Source organism: Bombus affinis, chromosome 16, assembly GCF_024516045.1.
Source record: "Bombus affinis isolate iyBomAffi1 chromosome 16, iyBomAffi1.2, whole genome shotgun sequence".
In the NCBI taxonomy this organism is placed as follows: Eukaryota; Metazoa; Arthropoda; class Insecta; order Hymenoptera; family Apidae; genus Bombus; species Bombus affinis.
Window position 1 is genome coordinate 5,889,830 of NC_066359.1, and position 18,338 is coordinate 5,908,167.

Genomic DNA, 18,338 nt, shown 5'->3' on the forward strand with positions numbered 1-18,338 from the left:
ATTGCTGCTTAACGTATTCTGTATCTTACCTTATTGGTAATACAGACCCCTATAGAAATTACTATTCCTCTGAGCATTATTAGACTAATAAATTCTAATAAATCGCTAATAAAATAATGAAAGTAAATAACAAATTACTATTATTATCAATATAAAATATAATGAAATTTTTAATTCATAATCGACTGTTATCCTTATCGATTATTAACTTTATGGCAGTTAGATCTTAACCACCGAAATTTCAACATTACCGATAGTGTAGATCTCTTCAAAAAGAGAAAAATTATATCAAATTTATACTATTCTATTCCTTTTTCTAGCATCGTCCTTAAAAATATTATTCCAAATAAATTACATTGATAAAGAATTAAAATGAAACCGCAATATCGATCAATTGATGTTGCAGATTTCAAACTATCGAAAAACAAAATGTTAGATTATCTAGACTGTCAGTATAGTTACTGTCTCGAGCGAAGTTACTCGAATTGACTGAAATTGGTGGAGTAAACTGTTTCGAAAGGTGGAGAGATTGGTTTATGTATCGCTATCAATTTTGCTGCTGTTTTTTCTCTCTCCGAAAATAAAGTTTGGAAAAAAGGCCAACGGAATGTGATTTAACAAGGAAATCCACAGTTCGAGAGATCGTGTTACGCTGTTCCACGGGAATTCGAGTGGATCGAATCGTTATTACGTGTTTCAATGTATTTCGTCAATATGTTGCGAATGCGTAGGTAAGGTTATCTATCATTCATATCTTTTCTGGATTATTTTGAACAATATGAGAAACGGTTAAAGCCGAACAAAGCCCCGCAGAATAATCTTAGGTGCTTTCGTTCTTTTTTTCTTCCATTTTTTTTGCGATATTGATTACCCTTCTTCTCTCGTGATGTTGAGTGAACATAATGAGGAGTAAAATGCCACCATTTCGAAGGAAAAAGTCTGGAAAATCTTTCCCCGTTAAAGTCTGTACCCTGGACGCTGAACTCGAATTCAGTTTGGAGGTTAGTTTCTACTTAAATTACTTGGTTGCTTTGTTACTGTCAAATACCATGCAAACAACTACTTCAGACTATTTACATTACAGTGGAGATCAACGGGAAGAGATCTGTTCGATTTGGTCTGTCGTACGATAGGATTAAGAGAAACATGGTATTTTGGACTCCAGTATGAAGATGCTAAAGGATTTATATCTTGGTTAAAATTGGACAAAAAAGGTGAATTATTAAATCCATTGATCATAGACTGATTTGTTTCATAAATCATACTTTATTAATGCTTTGATGAACTTACATTTTAGTACAAGATCAGTGTATTTCTCAGCAACCTACAACACCTTTTATGTTTCTGGCAAAGTTCTATCCGGAGGATGTTGCTGAAGAATTGGTGCAAGAAGTAACACAACATTTGTTCTTCCTGCAAGTGAAACAGGCCATCCTTTCAATGGACATTTATTGTCCACCAGAGGCATCTGTTCTGTTAGCTTCTTATGCAGTTCAAGCGAAGGTGATTGTACCTTCAGTTATCTTTTTAAAATAAACATTCTTATTTGTACTAATCTGTAACCTTAAATGTTATAGTATGGAGACTATGATGAAGTATCATACCGTCCAGGAATGCTTGCTAGCGAGGATTTGTTGCCACAGAGAGTCATCGATCAGTATCAGATGACGCCTGAAATGTGGGAAGATAGAATAAAAATTTGGTATGCTGATCATCGTGGAATGTCAAGAGATGAAGCAGAAATGGAATATCTAAAAATTGCTCAAGATCTTGATATGTATGGCGTAAATTATTTCCCTATTAGTGTAAGTGCAATAACATTTTACAGATAAAATAAAATTTTTATTGTAAAAGTATTTTTATTCAGCGATATAAATTATTAGAATAAAAAAGAAACTGACCTTTGGTTGGGAGTCACGGCCTTGGGACTGAACATTTACGAGAAGGAGAACAAGCTGGCACCGAAAACAACATTCACGTGGTCGGAGATACGACACATCAGTTTTGATGACAAGAAGTTCGTAATAAAGCCGGTGGAGAAAACGTCGCCGAACTTCGTGTTCTTCTCGCAGAAAGTTCGGATGAATAAACTGGTAAAAAAACAGTCAGATGTTGGCAGCTGGGTGAAGGGTTTGATAGCTTTAGGATTCGACGAACAAAACAATGACAAAGCTGCTCACATATTATTTGTTAAGATCCTGGACCTCTGTATTGGCAACCACGATCTGTTTATGAGGAGACGCAAACCTGATTCCATGGAGGTGCAACAGATGAAAGCGCAGGCCAAAGAGGAGAAGTCAAGGTATATTTTCACACATATATATTTCTCGAAATGTTGCTTAAATTTTCATTGCTTTTTAATACAACTTCAATGCGATGTTAAATATATATGATATTCTTTCTATTATAAATTAAATTCTTATAATTTGGCTGCAGCTTGTGAACTCGAATGTTTTATTAACTAAAAATGAAAAAATAAGTTTAAAATATTTTTGTGATGAATTATAAAAGATGTATCTAATAATTGTATGCATGAAAAGTTTATGTATATTTCACTATAACATTATCCTAATTAACCTCTATTTCTCTTTTCTTTTTGTTGTTTTATATTATTTTATAGGAACTGAGAAATAATTAAATAGATGTTTAAAAAGGTTAGTATATTTATTTAAACACTTAAAAGTGGAACATCTTCAAAGGAATCATGTAAATACTTCCTAAAGGTATTTTTTAATGGATAAGTAATTACTACTATATTATATTACTATATTAACTTATTATTTTTTAAACAATGTATAACTTTTACTCTATAATAATATTGTTTTGTTAGGAGGCAAATCGAGAGAAATAAACTTGCACGAGAAAAACAACTCAGAGAAGCAGCAGAAAGGGAAAAGGCTGCTATGGAGCAACGTCTTCTGCAATATCAGGAAGAAATTCGTCTAGCAAACGAAGCACTTGTAAGACAACATAAATAACTTTGTATTACCGTAATAACTAAAAATTATCTTTAAAAAATTTCGTATTATTATAGAGAAGGTCTGAAGAAACTGCAGATCTACTAGCAGAGAAAAGTCGCGTGGCTGAAGAGGAGGCCATGCTATTAAGTCAGAAGGCTTCAGAGGCAGAACAGGAGATCACACGTATACGATTGAATAATATGAAGACAGAAGAGGAAAAGGTTCACCTCGAACGAAAGACCAGAGAAGCAGAGTTGCTGACAGAAAGGCTGGTACAAGAATCAGAGCGAAGAGCAGCTGAAGCAGAAAAATTAAAAGATGAACTGCTGCGTGCACGAATTGCTGAAAAGGAAGCAAAGGAAAAACTGTTGGAATTCCTCAGCAGAAACGCTTACACTGCTACTATAGCTGTATGCATCCAAATCATAGGAATAATTAATAGACTGTGGATTTTTATGCAAATTTATATATTTATGAATATAAGTTAAAAATTGAAACCTAGGTAGATAATTACTTTATTTACTAGATATTATAAAACGTACTGTATTTTGGACATTTTTATATATTTATATATTATGTTCATCCTGTGCATTTTTGTACCTCTTAAATTCTTCATAAATGCATAAAAATCAGCAGTCTAATAATTAAATATAATTTATAAAGTTAGAATGAAATATAGTTTCATTTCATTCATATAATTAAAATTAATATTTCTCTTAATATTTTCATAGCCTGTGCCAAATCTATTCCCATCGACACAAGTACTTCCGTCAGATTTGCAAGCGGATCTTCAGACACTGCAACTGGATACTGAACCTCTGCCAGCTGACCTAACTTCATATGATCTAATTGCCGATGGAGACGTCGATCAACTTTCCCTGGAGATAGAGAAAGAAAGAGTCGATTACTGGGAAAAGAGCAAACACTTGCAAGAGCAACTTAGAGAATTGCGTACAGAGATAGAAGTTATGAAGGTCGGAGAGAAACAGTGCGAGTTAGATCAATTACACGAAGAACAAGTGCGACTCGGTGAGAATAAGTATAGTACGTTAAAGAAAGTGAAGTCTGGGTCCACCAAGGCCAGAGTTGCATTCTTCGAAGAATTGTAGTTGATGTGTTCTTAAGAGGTTGAAAAATTGAACGGACGCTTTATGGAGAGGAGATGAAACGAATATGCGATTGGGTATGAAATTTTTGAATCTCAGACACGTACGTATGTATACGTTCTAGAATACTGAAACGTACGCTTTCTGTTGTAACAGTTTGATTTACCCTCTAATATTAACACTATCGATATAATTAGTAAATCATACTTAAAGTACAGTAAAATTGTCCCTCTTGCTTGAACTTATATTTGTTTCTATCCCCTATGTATCTTTACCTATTTTGTCGTGTTAACGTACAGTTTCTAATAATTTAGTAAGTCGATTAGTAGAATTTTGCATGAAGTACATACACAAAAATCAAAATTATTAGTAGAATTACTAGATATTAATGATTGTGTAGAAATAAGCAATTTTTGAAATCATATATTTCTTTTAAAGCTGCGATAATTTCAAAACACTGCTCCCTTTTTTAAACTTCAGCATTCAGAAAGCATGTATTTTTTAATATTTTGTTAAATTTTAATAGGATTGGAATGAATTTTAATTCAATTTTAATGCGTTTCAGTTATAAGCTAGTATTATCATAATACATGCTTAGGTACTATTATTGTTACTATGTTAATACTCTTTAACGTGAAGTGATCGAATGTGCCTATAAAAATTTGCATCGTGCATCGCATGATTGGTAAAGGAGCCTATCGAAGATAGAGAAAACTGTATTAAAGCTGCAGTCTAGTCAAACAACTTGAGAGAATGAACTAACTGGCGGCCAGATTCTTCATTGGTAAAGGTACAAAAAGAAACAATAGAAAATCTACTTAATTCAAACAGTTATAAAACGCAACTGCTGCGAACAAAAAATGTGATTCTTAATGAAATTACGAAAGTAAACGAAAAATTCCAATGGAATATTAATCATAATTTTAAAAGTCTGATAATGATACAAAAAAAAAATAACATGTATACTCATACATCAGTATAAGCTTATTTTAACAAAATGGAGAGGATATTCTTTATGTAATTTTTACATAAAAAAAGTAGAAGCTTTTTATAATTGCAAATACGTTAGGAATTGTTTATATCAACATAAAATCTTTCGAGATAATAATTTATAATTAAGGTTTTAAGATTTGTATATATAAAAAAGTTAACATAAAATTTGATCAATGTATGAGTATATATAGCGATATTCTCATCTTTTTTTTAGATAATCTATATGTAAGTGCAAATCATTGTTATTAATTTTTATGCCATGAAACGTAACTAACATAATTGCTATATGGTTAGTTTGATTAGACTAGAGCGTTAGAACTTCTATGCATTATTAATCGTGGCCTTCGAAAAAAAAAATGTTCCTATCAATGTAGTAAGAAAGTCAGTGTTCAAGTATTCTACTTAATTAAGTAGGGCTTTCCAAGCATTCTGAAATGTAACATATCCATCGATTATAACACAGAGACAAATGTATATAATACTTTCTGAACGAGAAAAGATTTTAATTTTTATATGAAGTAACGTATATATTGCATAATCCTATTTCCTCAACTCACAACTTCCTTTATTATTCCTTGTTATAAAGTATACATAGATTAAATTTTTATAAGCAGATATATAGAATTACAAAAATGAGAAATTTTTTAATGTTTTGTGAATATATACTTTAAATTAGTATTTCATCACTTTCATAAATTTCTCTACAAAGTGTGTGCCATAATTTTTCATAATTACTCCAAATTGTAAGTTGGTAATATTCAATAAGATGAAGTAAGAAAAATTTTTTGGATTAGAAAACTTTTAAATTGATATCCACAATCGTAAGGGTGCCTTATACATTATTAATAAGTGAACAATACTCGAACACTGATTACTTGGTAATATGGAAGTACAGGAAGGGTAAATACTTATTGTATTACCTCTTAGATAATATTCTTATATTTTGCGAATCATTTTTATTCTTAGATTCTATATAGAGTGTCGAATATTCAGTATTGAAATATATTACATTCTTTAAGATGTTTTACCAAAAGTCTGGTGCGAGTGTTCAATCGAAACCGATGACTGGAACTTCCGGCGCCGTTGTCTGTGATTCAAGTACGCGAGTGTATTGGATGCTAATTAAAACCTTCGGCTGAAATCAGTATTTTTTCTACAATATAGAGGAATGTACCTGTAAATGTTATTCACAATTGCAATTATTCAATTAGTTTATTCCACGCCAGGGAACTTTTATTTTCATGAAACTCTCGTTGACATTGAAAGTTATGTTACAATACAATGAATGTCTAAATATTTTCATTACGTTCGTATTGAAGGTGATTTTGTCCTATATAATAATGATAGTGAAAGGAATTTGAGAAATAACAATCTTTTATTTACATATACAATTTTCCTGATAAAATATGCACATTATTACTTAGCCTAAATACAAACGTATTAAGTCATCTTCTTTGGCAGGGTAGTTTGTCACTGGACACTTTCTGTCTGTGCGTATCACAGGAAGAATGCATTGATAACAGAATGCGTAACTGTGAAATGAAATATTTATGAATTACAATCTAAATTGGAACTTCTTACTTTTATAATGTTTACACGTACCCAGATACTGAAAGTACTGTATGTATTCTGAGTGCTTTACGACAGATTGGACATATGCCTTTGTATTGCTTTGCTATTTCTGGAATCTGAAATAAATAAAAAAAATATTTTACATATAATTGCAGATTACATAGAGAAAGAACTTTGGTACATAGTTACAATTATTAATTATTATATTCTTGCCTTAGGAGGTGGTGGAATGGGTAATGACAGTAAGCTAGTTGAATAATGTTCTTGAGTCCACCACGATACAAACTGAAGGAAAAATGCTCCAAATTCAAAAGATGTAGTCACCATTCTTTGAAATATATCTACCCCATCACTAAGGCCAAAGGAATTGTTTCTAATCTTTCTTAATAGATCAGAAATACTAATTATTGGTTCTGGTTCTGCATATGTTAAAGTAATAGATAACAGCTTCAAAAGCGGGGAAGTATATGCAGATTTTCCAGAAATATAAAGTATATAATTATACAGTACCATAAATTCATATATCATAAAAATTATCGCGTTTCCTTTAATAATGGAATTACGATACAATTTTTCCCATTTCTGCAATGGAAAGTAAGTTTAAGAATTATTTGAAAAAATAAATATAAATTAAAATTAAATATGTTAATAAATACCGATTTTGGAGCACATCCATCTAATTCTTCGAGTTTATACCTTTGACTTAACTGAGATAGTTTATTTTTTATATAAGGAAATATAACTGTTAATATCAAAGAAAGATGTTTTTGCTTGTTTGATAACTTGCTTTTAATTTTTGAATCTACTACAGTTATGCGTTTTAAACCATAAAATGTTTCAGAAAATGAAGCAGCTGCAATACATAGATCTTTTACAAATAAATATTTGTGAACTCTTCAAACTCGTATAGATATTAATAAAAATGAGTCACTTACAATATTTATTCAAGTAATACCATTGAAGAATTGTATTGAAAATTAAATAGCCTTCATCTGTCCATCTAAGAAGATGACTGTATCTTTCAATATTGAATGATATGAGAAACTAAAATTTTATAAAAGCATTTAAAAAATTAAGCTTTTATTGCGAGGAGGTAGATTATTATATATTAAATAATAATATATTATTCAATGAATTATTAAATAATTATATAATATATTTAATGAAATTAATTTTATTTTCAAATTTAAATTTCGGACTTCCGGTTTGGTAATTTAAAAAAACGCAAGAATGTTAACTATTAATGCAATCAGAACATGATAGTTTATTATCGATTCTAATTTCATAAAAATGTAGAGTACTTTTTATTAATAACATAAAAATGAAACAATTATAATTGAAATTATATTAAATTCTATTTTTGAAGATCAGTTAACCTAACCTACCGATAGAAATTTTTTAAAAGAGGGTTCGACAATGGATGATAATGATTCCTGTGCTATAATTTCAAAAATAGAAGGTTTTATAAATGTTGTTCCAGTTAAATGAGCTCCTTTCTCAGCCATTTTCGATTTTCCTTACTGAACACTACTCTCTACTTTTTTTCATTATTTATCTAACGACCTATTACCCATGACGAGTAATTCTTAAAAACATGGATAATAAATTTATTACAGATTAAAGCGAATATATTATCATGTTAAATGGCAATTATCATACAAATAATTTCGTAACATCATCAAGATTTAGGAATTTATATGTTGTTGTATTGATTATAGTCTATTTGATTATAGATTAGAATTTATTTTGGAAATACAAAAAATACGTCGTAAGTGTATAATATGATTTATGAAAATGTTGTAAATAGATATACGACATGTACAACGAGTTAAGTCAAGAAATGTAAATAAAACCACGTGATTACAATCTAAAGGAAACTACATATTAGAGAAAGCTATTTTTCCAGACATTAACCTCCTAAATGAAAAGATCTGATATATATTTATATTTATTTCTTTTTTTTTTGGTTAGATTAAACAAATATATCAGATTTAGCAGCTCAGTTTAAATATTTTTTACATTAATATCAAATTATCCTCGTAATTATACTACACTAGCGACTAGCCAATAACTGAAGGTGTTGCATATACTATTGACCAATTATACATATATTTCTCTCTATTTGACTTTATCGACTTGACTCATTGAACAAACTATACTTGCTATAAATTTTAAATAAATCTATTTATGTTGAAAATAGTATTGGAAAAATTGTATTAAAAACATGTTACACAACAGCTTAATAAATTTATTTAAATTCTATTAAATTCAAAATTAAGTAATTGATCATTAAATCAAATTAATTTCAACCAATCAAAATGAATTGACACTACTAAAGTACCATTAAAGTGGTGGGAATAACAATGGTCAGTTAACAAGGGAAAATTTCGGTTAGTTGACGCTGTATCATACACGCTTTAGGTACATGTAAATAGAACAGTTGAGATAGTGCTACTGTTTAATAGGGAAGGATCGTTTAGCGATTCGACTAACTATTTTCGTATCAGTTTCTTGAACATAAAACGAAAAATAAGAATATTTTCTTTAATAAATTTTCGAGGATAAGATTACTTATGAGTCTTATGAGTTACAATTAGATGACGTTGACTGCATATTTCATGCATTAGCCTACCAGCTGATCAGAGCGTTCATTGCGCGTACAACTTGTGGATGTTAACATAACCTAATAGCTTATGACACTTCAGAATTGTATGTGTATAACGATTGAAAATTGGAAAGTTAAACTGAAAGAAGATAAAATCTTTTATGTAGAGTACAAAAACGTCTACTATGTGTTGAACTGAAAATTCATTTGAATGAAGAAGGTTAGGCTTACAAGAAAGGTAGATAGAATTAGTCAACACAACAACCAAGCCTTATAAAGATGAGTATCTCCTAGTGAAATAATAGACGTAATCTTTCGAAGGCACCTGTGCAAAATTAAAATTGTAACCATGTCTGGAAAAGGAAAACAAAGTTCCAAAAAGGCGGTCGTCAAAGTGCGAGAAAGTGGGAAGACTGTACAGTCTTCTGCCCTTAACTCGGATACGACTTTGGAGAATACAGAGGTCACAAAGCCTTTATCTATTTTAAAAATTGCTGACAATAGCCGTCTTCTTCCAAGGTATAGTAGTATCCTGCAACGTAGTGTGGAAGAAGGTGTAGGAATGGAGGATCTTGATACGCTGCAGTTAGAACTAGAAATGCTTCTCTCCTCTGTAGTGGTGCGACATCGCATGCTTCAAGAGGAGATAACCAATTTGTCTTCAGTAGAGGAACGCAGAGACAAAAGGTCTAAGAGTGGGAAAGGTCTTTCTCTTCTGGATAAAAAGGTTAGAGAAGAAAAGTTCAAACCTAAAGAACTTAATGTTAAAACACAGTCTCCTTTACCTGCAAAACTGTTCAAGCAAAAAGCTGTTACCAGCTCAAACTCTCAAGTCATTCCAAATGTTCATGAAATTTCAAGAATTGAAGGTTCCAAATCTGAATCACCAAAGTTGCTCTTACCAAAAAATGATACTCCCAATAAATTCTGGGCATCTGTCGATCCATATTGCACAGACATTATGTCTGATGATATTAAATTACTAGAAGAATTAATTTGCACGCACAGTGACATTAGTGACTTTAAAAAAGTCCCTCCATTAGGTCGTCATTACAGTTTAATCTGGGCACATAATGATTTGTTGCAAGAAGAAGATGCAGGTAATCCAACTAGAGATAAAAAAAAAAATCGCTCGGATGTGTCTCTGTTAGTTGGAAAAAATGATAAAAAGGCACACAGTATAGCAGGACCTCTAACTCAGAGATTAGTCTCTGCCTTACTTGAAGAAAATGTATATGTTGCAAATAATAACACAGATAACAAACTCTTTAGGGATAGTGATCCTCCGGTTTTAAGAGATCTTACTATTCAGAACTCTATTAATTTAGAATTAAGGATGCACAAAGAACTTGTAGAGCAAGGAATTTTAGAACCAGATGCACAAAAGAAGAGTCAAGAGGACGACGAAATTTTGACTGAGATAAAACGGTGTCAGCAGGAGCTCACTGCTCTTTCCAATCATAATGTAACACAGTTAAAAAGACTGTTGAGTTTAGCTCAGGAGGAAAGCAAACGGCAAGCGTTGAAGAGGAAAATTAGTACGGCGGATAACGAAGTGATAGAACACTACAAGAAACTTATACTATCGAAACAAAGAAAAGTACCCTTAACAAAAAAAGAACAGGAGAAAGCGTGGTCGTGTCTTCGAGAGAGGGAAAACCTTTTGGACCAGTTGAACATGTTACCACATAACAACGTAGAACCTATAGGTTTCGGCACTACAAACTAAATGCAATTTTTTACTGTATTGTACAATATCGTGATAAAACTATGTATAAAAATTGAATAATATCAGTCTAATTTTTAAATAAAACGGTGTAACATTTATTTTAAAATATTTTCTTTGAATTATTTATTTTCTATTTCAATAATAGATTTGATTACTTAATTCTGCCAATATTAATCATTTTTATAGAATTAATCTACATTAATATTCATACTGCCAACCATTGCATAATTTAATAAAACTCTGATCTTCAGAATGAACTTCTACCAAAGAGAAAGTAATTGTCTCTTTAATTATAATTAGAATCTAAGGATGAGGTTTAAACAGAATCGTTCATAGATTCAATAATAATGTCACGACAAGTGTTTATTCAATATCACTGTACAGTTTTCTTCGTCCAGTTACCTTCAATAACGTGCGCACGCGATGGCACAACAATGATGAACAATTTTCGGGGTAACAAAAATGTACTATGCCTTAATATTTGATAACATTAAAAGTGATGGATATATGCGTATTATAATCTTGCAGGCAGGGCTGTCGTACTTTTTCTGTTTTTCACCTTTTAATAAACTTTTATGTAACGTTCTTAGTCGTTTCTCATTACACTGAAATATGTTATTGTAGTAATGTGAAGTTTTTACGCTACAATGATATTACAGTAGACCATGAAATGATTACAAATCAGTTCGAAAGGTTCCGAAGGGGTGGAGGACGGTCCGATCGATGATCCAAATATACGTATACAGCCGCCATTTTTTTTCAGTTCATTGTCGTACCGTCGCATACCCCGTCGAACCGGATAATCGAGCATCTCTAATGATTTCATGGCATCCCGTACACCAAATGCAACTACCGCTGCTTCCCTTGCAGGAATCAAAGGATGCTGCTTTGGCAGTGACGCACTAAAACTAGTAATATTGTGTTTTTATGCGATTTTGGTAACTTAGAACGCGAACAAGAGCAAGAAAGCCATCATAAGACAGAAGAGACCCATGGCCTCAGACAAGGCAAAGCCCAGGATGGCATATGAGAACAATTGCTGTTTAAGAGAGGGATTCCTGGCATAGCCAACGATTAAAGAACCAAACACTGAACCAATTCCTGCACCTGAAATCAATAATAGTACATTTAAGTCTTTGTTTTATGATTAGTCAAAGGAATGAAACTTGTAATATAACTTTACTACTGTGTGGAGGAATTGGGATCAAAAGGCAAATAATATAAGGAATGCTATCATCAAGCAAAAGAGACCCATTGCTTCTGATAAAGCAAAGCCAAGGATAGCATAATTGAAAACTTGCTGCTTTAGGGATGGATTTCGGGCATAACCGATTATGAGGGATCCAAAAATCAAACCAACACCAATTCCTGGAATAGAAATTTGGGACTTTTTCTAATGAGAAATGTGAATGTTAGATAAGGAATCATAATGGATTAGAATTTTTGTAATTGACGAAGATGAAGGATATACACACCTGATCCAGCGACTCCCACGGTGGCGGCACCAGCACCAATGAATTTCGCAGCAGAATCGATATCACGGCTGATTGCGGATGTCTGGAAACTACGCACAATCGTGGACTGCACCAGTGGAGACTATAAAATAATCATTCAAGTAATTAAAGAAAAAATTCTGTAAAATTAAAAAGAGAACAACATTTTAAGTATTTGAAAGTCTTGCAAGATCAAGAAAGTTTAAATTTAATTTAAAGAATGTCATGTCCAGCAATAATTTCTACTATAATGCTACATATATTACATAAAGTTGCTCTACTTTTACCTCTAAAATAACATGCCTTACATAATCTTTATGTTCATTGATTTTGCATGTGTAATCAATATTTTGATGTAATAAAGTAAATTTGGTTTATCATTTAGAATTAAAAAACATATTTTGTTTTCTTTAATACACAACACTCAATTTTGTTTTCAAGAAAACAATGAAAATATTACTATCTTATTCACAATTCCAGGTTATCAAATTTAATGCTATTGACAAAGAATATATCATTAAAATCATTTGTTGCTTCAAGTCTTTTCATGATATCAATTGAAACTAAAAAAAGAAAATTACTGAACTAATCCATAACTGAAAAGATTCATTTGCTAAAAGATAATTATTTCTAGTTATATCTTACATCCCTTAAATTCCTTATTTCTATCAATTAAAGAATTCTATTCACAATAAACCCCAATTTAATTCAACTTTATATTTTCCATGACATAACTTCAGATTGCAACAGTACAGTTGAATAATTCAACACAGTTCAAAGCCCCAGGTGATATATGTCAATGAATTACCAAAAATGAACAAATTTTTTTCACAAATCTTTTGTTTCTCTCTAAAAAGCAAAAAAGCTTGGAATTATGAAAATACAGCGGCTTATATAACCCGGTAACGGGAATAGGTTATGCAATGCACAATGAAAAATATTTACAGCACTGATTGGAGTCTGGATCTGGTTCTGTTGTATAGACTGGCTGTGATTCACTACGGCACTGCTCAGCGGCCGAATGTAGTTCTTACTTCCAGCAAACAACTGAAAATCCGGTATAAATTCTAAGATTGAAGATTATATAATAACGTATATGAAATCAAACTGAGGATGAAAAAATATACTCACGGCCGACCTGGTGACGATGGGTGCGATGAATTTGGTGCAAGCGTACATGATGACGTTTGAAGTGTGACTGCTTTAAAGAGTATCTGAAACAAGAAACGTTTCGAAAAATCGAAGACCACGAGTTGCCACCAAGGTGCTGTAATGTAACCCGGTGGATAACAGCGAATGACTGGCCATGAGATGGGACGTACGTAGCTTAGTATTACGTAACGTTCCTGATGGGATCGTTATGTGAGATTCAAGAGTCAAAATTAACTCTAGTATCACAACTCGAGTATCGCCTAATTTCTGTTATCAATAATAAAAGTAAAAACCACGAAGCAATTAATGGCTGACGACAAAATGGCCACTTCTCATACTTTGCCTTCCGTTCGCTCAATTAATTTCTTCTTTGCGATTATCTAAGAATTTGTAAATTATGATTCTTAATGATATTTTAGATTAAAATATGATATTGAAAAAATGATTAATGAGAAATCTTGAGAGTTTTTCTTTTATTTCAAGCGATTTTGAGTTAATAGGAGGTCAGACTTACCAGAGTATAGCAAGAAGAGGCGGTAAGAAGACCCGGCCTTTGGAATGTTCAATTGGTGAGAGACTAGTGAACGAGTCCCTTGTCGAACGAACAATCTCCACTGAACGACCGAACCGACTTCCGTGCAGTGACCTATTCACTACTTGCAACGCCTCGACTCTCGCCGAACACGATTATCGACCAACCGAATTTAGCCGAACGTTTCTGCGTCTGCAGTAACTAATAAATACATTTACTATTATGTATTTCCGGAAATCTTCCAACTCCCAAACCTTTAAATGTTTTGTATTAAAATTTGTATTATTTTTTATCATTGCTCTTTCTGATAAAATTTTCTAAATATTGTATTGAAACAGAAAGATGGATGATTTAAACATTTTTAAATATCGACTTGTGTAAATATTCGTTTGATTCATATTTATGCTAGGGATTTTTTAGAATATTTCTATGATGAAGATATGGTTGGTTGCTATGAAATTGGACTAGAGATTTAGATTATAAAGGTTATCTTTGTATAATATGTAAGTATGCATTTTAGTGATTTGACCTAATTTTAACTATTTGATTTTCTGTCCCTCTTTATGAAATAATGGAAAGTTTTAAAGATTTAATATTCTTTTACATTAATGCATTTAATGTTCAAAATTTACCATAAAGGTTAGATTAGGTTTTGAATCTTTACAGCGCCAATAATTTTTTAAATGGTAGAAATTTTTTCATCTATTCAAACATGTTTAAGTAAATTTGTTAAAACATAATTTAATCTCTTATGAAATGAGAACATTCTTTAATTTGGTGCTTTCTTTATAAAATGAAACTTGAAAAGAAAAAGTCTGAAGTCAAATAGTCAAAATTGGGAAAGTTACTAAATTGCATAATTACCTCTTCATAATTTAATAGTCTTCAATTCTTAGTTTATACATAGCTTACTTTTCCTGTCAAATATCTAAAATCTTGAATAAAGTTTTAAATAAAATTTATTCATTCTCTTTGAGTATAATATATTATGGTATAAAATATGACATGCACGTCATTCTACGCTTTTCCGTTTGTGTTTTAGAAGTTGTAAATCGTTCTCGTATTGAAGTATTTGGTTAGCATTGTATACTTGAAAGAATCGTTTCCCATGTTCAAATGTCGCAATCATAATCGCACAAGCTGGAGCTACTTTAATTACACGTGGAATTAGTCCTGTAAATAATCCACTCACTCCATTTTGCGTATAAATTTTTTGTATTACAATCCACGTTCCGCCAATACGTCCAGGTTTATCTGTAATTCATATTTTCGTTAAAGAAAGATACAGAAATGTGAAAGATATAGAGATATAAAAAGAAAGTAGAAAATGAAACTTATAATACCTGAATAAATCTCTTTCTCACCCATTTCTATTTGTCTATGTGTCTTCACAACGTCAAATGGAATAGTTAAAAATGCGGCTATCTATAAAATCAATATGTATATAGTATTTTTATATCTCTGTCGTTATCATTAAAGTTAGAATATAAACAAAACACCCACAGATCCAGCTATAGCACCTGCTATGAAGTTAAAAGTAAAAGTCTGTTGAGTCACTTGAAACTTTTGCTTTATAGTTTCGTAATTTAACCAGTAAATCGCACTAAAGGGTACATCACGTAGAAGAGTACTAGTTAATCCCATCCATAAGCCAGGAACCCCATTATATTTTATAACAGTTTTCAATGCTTGAAGAATTTCTAAAAAAGATAGATATAAATATTACATTATTATTGTGCATAATTTATGATGTGAAGAATAATAAGCACAAGAAATTACCTGCATAACTTAATCTCTGAGATTGCATCTTTGTTCTAATTAACTCTAATGGGCTCACTAAGGTTGCAGCCCAAATCCGTGCTGTAGCCCCAGCCAACATAGGAATCCAAAATGGCTGTTCCATGGTAACTCCATTAACTTTTCTGTAGTTGTTATTATATTTATCCTATGAACATATGAATAATATAAGAAAATGGAGAAAGACTTAAACGAAGTTGAAGGGAGGTTTATATACCTTAAGATATAATTTTAACTGTTCATATGAAACAAAATACACTATGGTTGCAGGTACAGCTAGAACAAGAGTAGGACTTAAACCACTCCATAGTGAAAGAATACCTTCATTCTTGCTAATCTTCATAAGGGCATCCTATAAATGAATTATTCTATATTATTTAATTACTAGTCTTTATTATGATTTAAATTTTAGCAAAAATTTGTATATGCGTCATACCACTGTGCCATTAAACTTTCCATTTCCTCTAGCCCATATTGGACCTTTTCCATTTAGACAAGGACATAAGTGATCCATTAAGCCATTACAATAAAGAAAACATTTGTTAGAGAGCATTGCTTTCTGCTGTGCTTGTAGTCTGATCTTAACTACATCCAAAGGAGTAACTACAAAAGAAGGTTTGTAATATTTTCTCTATAGAATTAATTTTTTTTGTAAAAATATATCGTATTAAAAACGAGTAAATCTTACCAAAAATTGACGTAATAAAAGCACCTGTACAAGAAGCAACAATTTGTTGATATGGTCTGATTCGAAACCTTGGATCATCCAGATCCAAGTTTGGAGGTATGCTGCTTAACTTATTCATTTCCAAATTTTATATCCCTTCCGCATTTAATAACATCTTTGTTTGTAAATCATTTTTTGATCATTCTAGAATTAAGAAGACAATGACATGTGTTTACTAACATGATGAAATAGTTGTTAATTTATCAATTTCATGAGATTTTGTTATTATCCGGACGTAAATAATTTAAAAGAGTAAAAACAATTATATGTATTAATTATTTATGTGTAATTTTGTTAGAATTTATTAAAAAATTCTTAAACTAAAATTAACAACGATGATAGTATGGTTAATCTAAGTATGCATTAAAATTAATGACTGTCTTTCAATGACTTACCTTTTATTTGGTTCCAGCACATGGTCCTAACTCATGCAACATTCGATTATATCATAAAATTACGACTTTGTATAGAAAACCATACTTGTAAATCGACCTGCAATTCACGAAAAAATAACATTGCACTGTATAGTCAACCATTCATTGGACGATTCTATGATTGGTAAGTCTAGGGTCATGTGACAAATTTAAAAAAAGTATCTATTAGATACTTGTACTTAGATTATTTTTAGCACTAATTACGTTTTAATTACTGAGATATAAAGTAAATTTATATTTATTTATTCAGAGAACAATATAATGAAAATGAGATTTTAATGAAGTTTATCAATTCATTCGTCTTATAAGAATCTCTATTGAGTTTGAGTTTTGAGTTTAATATTTTTTCTCATGATATAGATAAATTGCTGTTTCTCTTAAAATTCATGAAAATTTCTAAATATATATATATTAATTTTAAATTAAACAGAAAATTGCCAACAACAATTAAGACTAGTACTATATATTTAACTATTTAATGATTTGTTTTATCTTGGTTGGTGGTCACTTTTATTGAATATAGACAATAATTGTACTATTGGATTGAATACTAAATTCATTTACTTTTTACTAACATAGTACATTTCTAAGAGCGTTATAAAAATTGCTTAAAGCATGTGAAAGTATTTCAATTTCTTATGAAGGATATATATTTATATAGAAATAACATAAATAAGTTACTTCTTAGTTAAAATTATTTGTTTGTTGTTTCAATTATTTGTTGTTTATCACATTATAAGTTATTCCTTAATTCCTTGATGTGTTCTAAAAAAAATTGAATGGTCCTTTTGATCCTCTAGGGGCTTTGGTTTCTATTCTTAAATCCTCTTTTCTCTAATACATAGGTAGTAACACAATAATATTGTTACATTAAGACAAATAAGATATTGATATAAATACAACATATAAATTTAAAATCTAGTACTAAATTTATACTGTTATTACAAAATAATATAGATAATAATAGAGATATATATAAGTAGTATAATAGGTACTGATACAATAGATATGAATATAAATAACTAGTAATATAGTATATAAACATAGTATGTAAAACTTAATACCTAGAGCGTAGATGAGTTTAATTGCTTCTTAGTGAATGAATTTATTAGACAACCTAATAATATAAGGAAATTTAAATATCCCGCGCGATTTAAATAGTATCATCGCCAAATATAAAGTCAAATTCAAGTGGTATCGTGTATCAGATACTTTCTATTCCAACGCTAATCTATAAT

The 18,338-nt window shown here is 30.8% G+C and overlaps 5 protein-coding genes across 11 annotated transcripts; 2 read left to right on the forward strand and 3 right to left on the reverse strand.

Annotated features, from left to right (window-relative positions):
* Positions 1-410: 410 nt before the first annotated feature.
* On the forward strand, positions 411-6,780 carry LOC126925310 (merlin). Of its 6 annotated transcripts, none has more exons than XR_007713866.1 (10): positions 412-731; positions 908-1,001; positions 1,085-1,214; positions 1,298-1,503; positions 1,578-1,805; positions 1,884-2,302; positions 2,831-2,960; positions 3,035-3,370; positions 3,692-4,856; positions 6,079-6,780. XR_007713866.1 is itself a non-coding variant. In XM_050740712.1 (10 exons), exons 1-10 carry the CDS (start codon positions 700-702, stop codon positions 4,067-4,069), a joined length of 1,851 nt encoding a protein of 616 aa, XP_050596669.1. In that variant the 5' UTR covers positions 417-699; the 3' UTR covers positions 4,070-6,780. The 6 variants fall into 6 exon arrangements, 5 of the variants coding, with proteins under 5 accessions (XP_050596667.1, XP_050596666.1, XP_050596668.1 ...); XM_050740712.1 differs by having other exon boundaries at positions 417-731; positions 1,884-2,093; positions 2,196-2,302; positions 3,692-6,780; XM_050740713.1 differs by having other exon boundaries at positions 418-731; positions 895-1,001; positions 1,884-2,093; positions 2,196-2,302; positions 3,692-6,780.
* Positions 6,416-8,787, reverse strand: LOC126925322 (peroxisome assembly protein 12). 2 transcript variants are annotated; one of them, XM_050740736.1, is made up of 6 exons: positions 8,017-8,787; positions 7,567-7,675; positions 7,288-7,499; positions 6,845-7,213; positions 6,662-6,747; positions 6,416-6,591 (listed from the first exon to the last, which is right to left on the reverse strand). In XM_050740736.1, the coding sequence occupies exons 1-6, from the start codon at positions 8,134-8,136 to the stop codon at positions 6,480-6,482; spliced, it is 1,008 nt and encodes a 335-aa protein (XP_050596693.1). In that variant the 5' UTR covers positions 8,137-8,787; the 3' UTR covers positions 6,416-6,479. The 2 variants fall into 2 exon arrangements, with proteins under 2 accessions (XP_050596693.1, XP_050596694.1); XM_050740737.1 differs by having other exon boundaries at positions 7,288-7,484; positions 8,017-8,784.
* A 205-nt stretch (positions 8,788-8,992) lies between these two features.
* Positions 8,993-11,049, forward strand: LOC126925314 (transcriptional adapter 3). Its single transcript, XM_050740724.1, has 2 exons — positions 8,993-9,474; positions 9,558-11,049. The coding sequence occupies exon 2, from the start codon at positions 9,586-9,588 to the stop codon at positions 10,963-10,965; it is 1,380 nt and encodes a 459-aa protein (XP_050596681.1). The 5' UTR covers positions 8,993-9,474; positions 9,558-9,585; the 3' UTR covers positions 10,966-11,049.
* A 253-nt stretch (positions 11,050-11,302) lies between these two features.
* Positions 11,303-14,301, reverse strand: LOC126925330 (ATP synthase lipid-binding protein, mitochondrial). Its single transcript, XM_050740752.1, has 5 exons — positions 14,125-14,301; positions 13,590-13,672; positions 13,404-13,505; positions 12,441-12,561; positions 11,303-12,072 (listed from the first exon to the last, which is right to left on the reverse strand). The coding sequence occupies exons 2-5, from the start codon at positions 13,635-13,637 to the stop codon at positions 11,909-11,911; spliced, it is 435 nt and encodes a 144-aa protein (XP_050596709.1). The 5' UTR covers positions 13,638-13,672; positions 14,125-14,301; the 3' UTR covers positions 11,303-11,908.
* A 782-nt stretch (positions 14,302-15,083) lies between these two features.
* LOC126925319 (probable mitochondrial glutathione transporter SLC25A40) lies at positions 15,084-17,226 on the reverse strand. Its single transcript, XM_050740728.1, has 8 exons — positions 17,062-17,226; positions 16,628-16,810; positions 16,376-16,542; positions 16,157-16,291; positions 15,922-16,087; positions 15,646-15,842; positions 15,486-15,567; positions 15,084-15,396 (listed from the first exon to the last, which is right to left on the reverse strand). The coding sequence occupies exons 2-8, from the start codon at positions 16,743-16,745 to the stop codon at positions 15,155-15,157; spliced, it is 1,107 nt and encodes a 368-aa protein (XP_050596685.1). The 5' UTR covers positions 16,746-16,810; positions 17,062-17,226; the 3' UTR covers positions 15,084-15,154.
* Positions 17,227-18,338: the final 1,112 nt, after the last annotated feature.

What these genes read in the sequence shown, in the direction of transcription:
- LOC126925310 (XM_050740709.1), top strand. Translation starts at nt 700, where the DNA reads ATGTATTTCGTCAATATGTTGCGAATGCGTAG. An exon ending in AATATGTTGCGAATGCGTAG is followed by an intron (nt 732 to 907) that starts GTAAGGTTATCT and finishes GAACATAATGAG; the next exon opens with GAGTAAAATGCCACCATTTC. An exon ending in GCCAAAGAGGAGAAGTCAAG is followed by an intron (nt 2,303 to 2,830) that starts GTATATTTTCAC and finishes TTGTTTTGTTAG; the next exon opens with GAGGCAAATCGAGAGAAATA.
- LOC126925322 (XM_050740736.1), bottom strand. Translation starts at nt 8,136, where the DNA reads ATGGCTGAGAAAGGAGCTCATTTAACTGGAACAACATTTATAAAACCT. An exon ending in CCATTCCACCACCTCCTAAG is followed by an intron (nt 6,748 to 6,844) that starts GCAAGAATATAA and finishes TATTTATTTCAG; the next exon opens with ATTCCAGAAATAGCAAAGCA. An exon ending in ACAGTACTTTCAGTATCTGG is followed by an intron (nt 6,592 to 6,661) that starts GTACGTGTAAAC and finishes TTCATTTCACAG; the next exon opens with TTACGCATTCTGTTATCAAT.
- LOC126925314 (XM_050740724.1), top strand. Translation starts at nt 9,586, where the DNA reads ATGTCTGGAAAAGGAAAACAAAGTTCCAAAAAGGCGGTCGTCAAAGTG.
- LOC126925330 (XM_050740752.1), bottom strand. Translation starts at nt 13,637, where the DNA reads ATGTACGCTTGCACCAAATTCATCGCACCCATCGTCACCAGGTCGGCC. An exon ending in TCCAGACTCCAATCAGTGCT is followed by an intron (nt 12,562 to 13,403) that starts GTAAATATTTTT and finishes ATTATTTTATAG; the next exon opens with TCTCCACTGGTGCAGTCCAC. An exon ending in CGTGGGAGTCGCTGGATCAG is followed by an intron (nt 12,073 to 12,440) that starts GTGTGTATATCC and finishes TATTGATTTCAG; the next exon opens with GTGCAGGAATTGGTTCAGTG.
- LOC126925319 (XM_050740728.1), bottom strand. Translation starts at nt 16,745, where the DNA reads ATGAATAAGTTAAGCAGCATACCTCCAAACTTGGATCTGGATGATCCA. An exon ending in TTTTATTACGTCAATTTTTG is followed by an intron (nt 16,543 to 16,627) that starts GTAAGATTTACT and finishes CTTCTTTTGTAG; the next exon opens with TTACTCCTTTGGATGTAGTT. An exon ending in CAGGTGCTATAGCTGGATCT is followed by an intron (nt 15,568 to 15,645) that starts GTGGGTGTTTTG and finishes TTGATTTTATAG; the next exon opens with ATAGCCGCATTTTTAACTAT.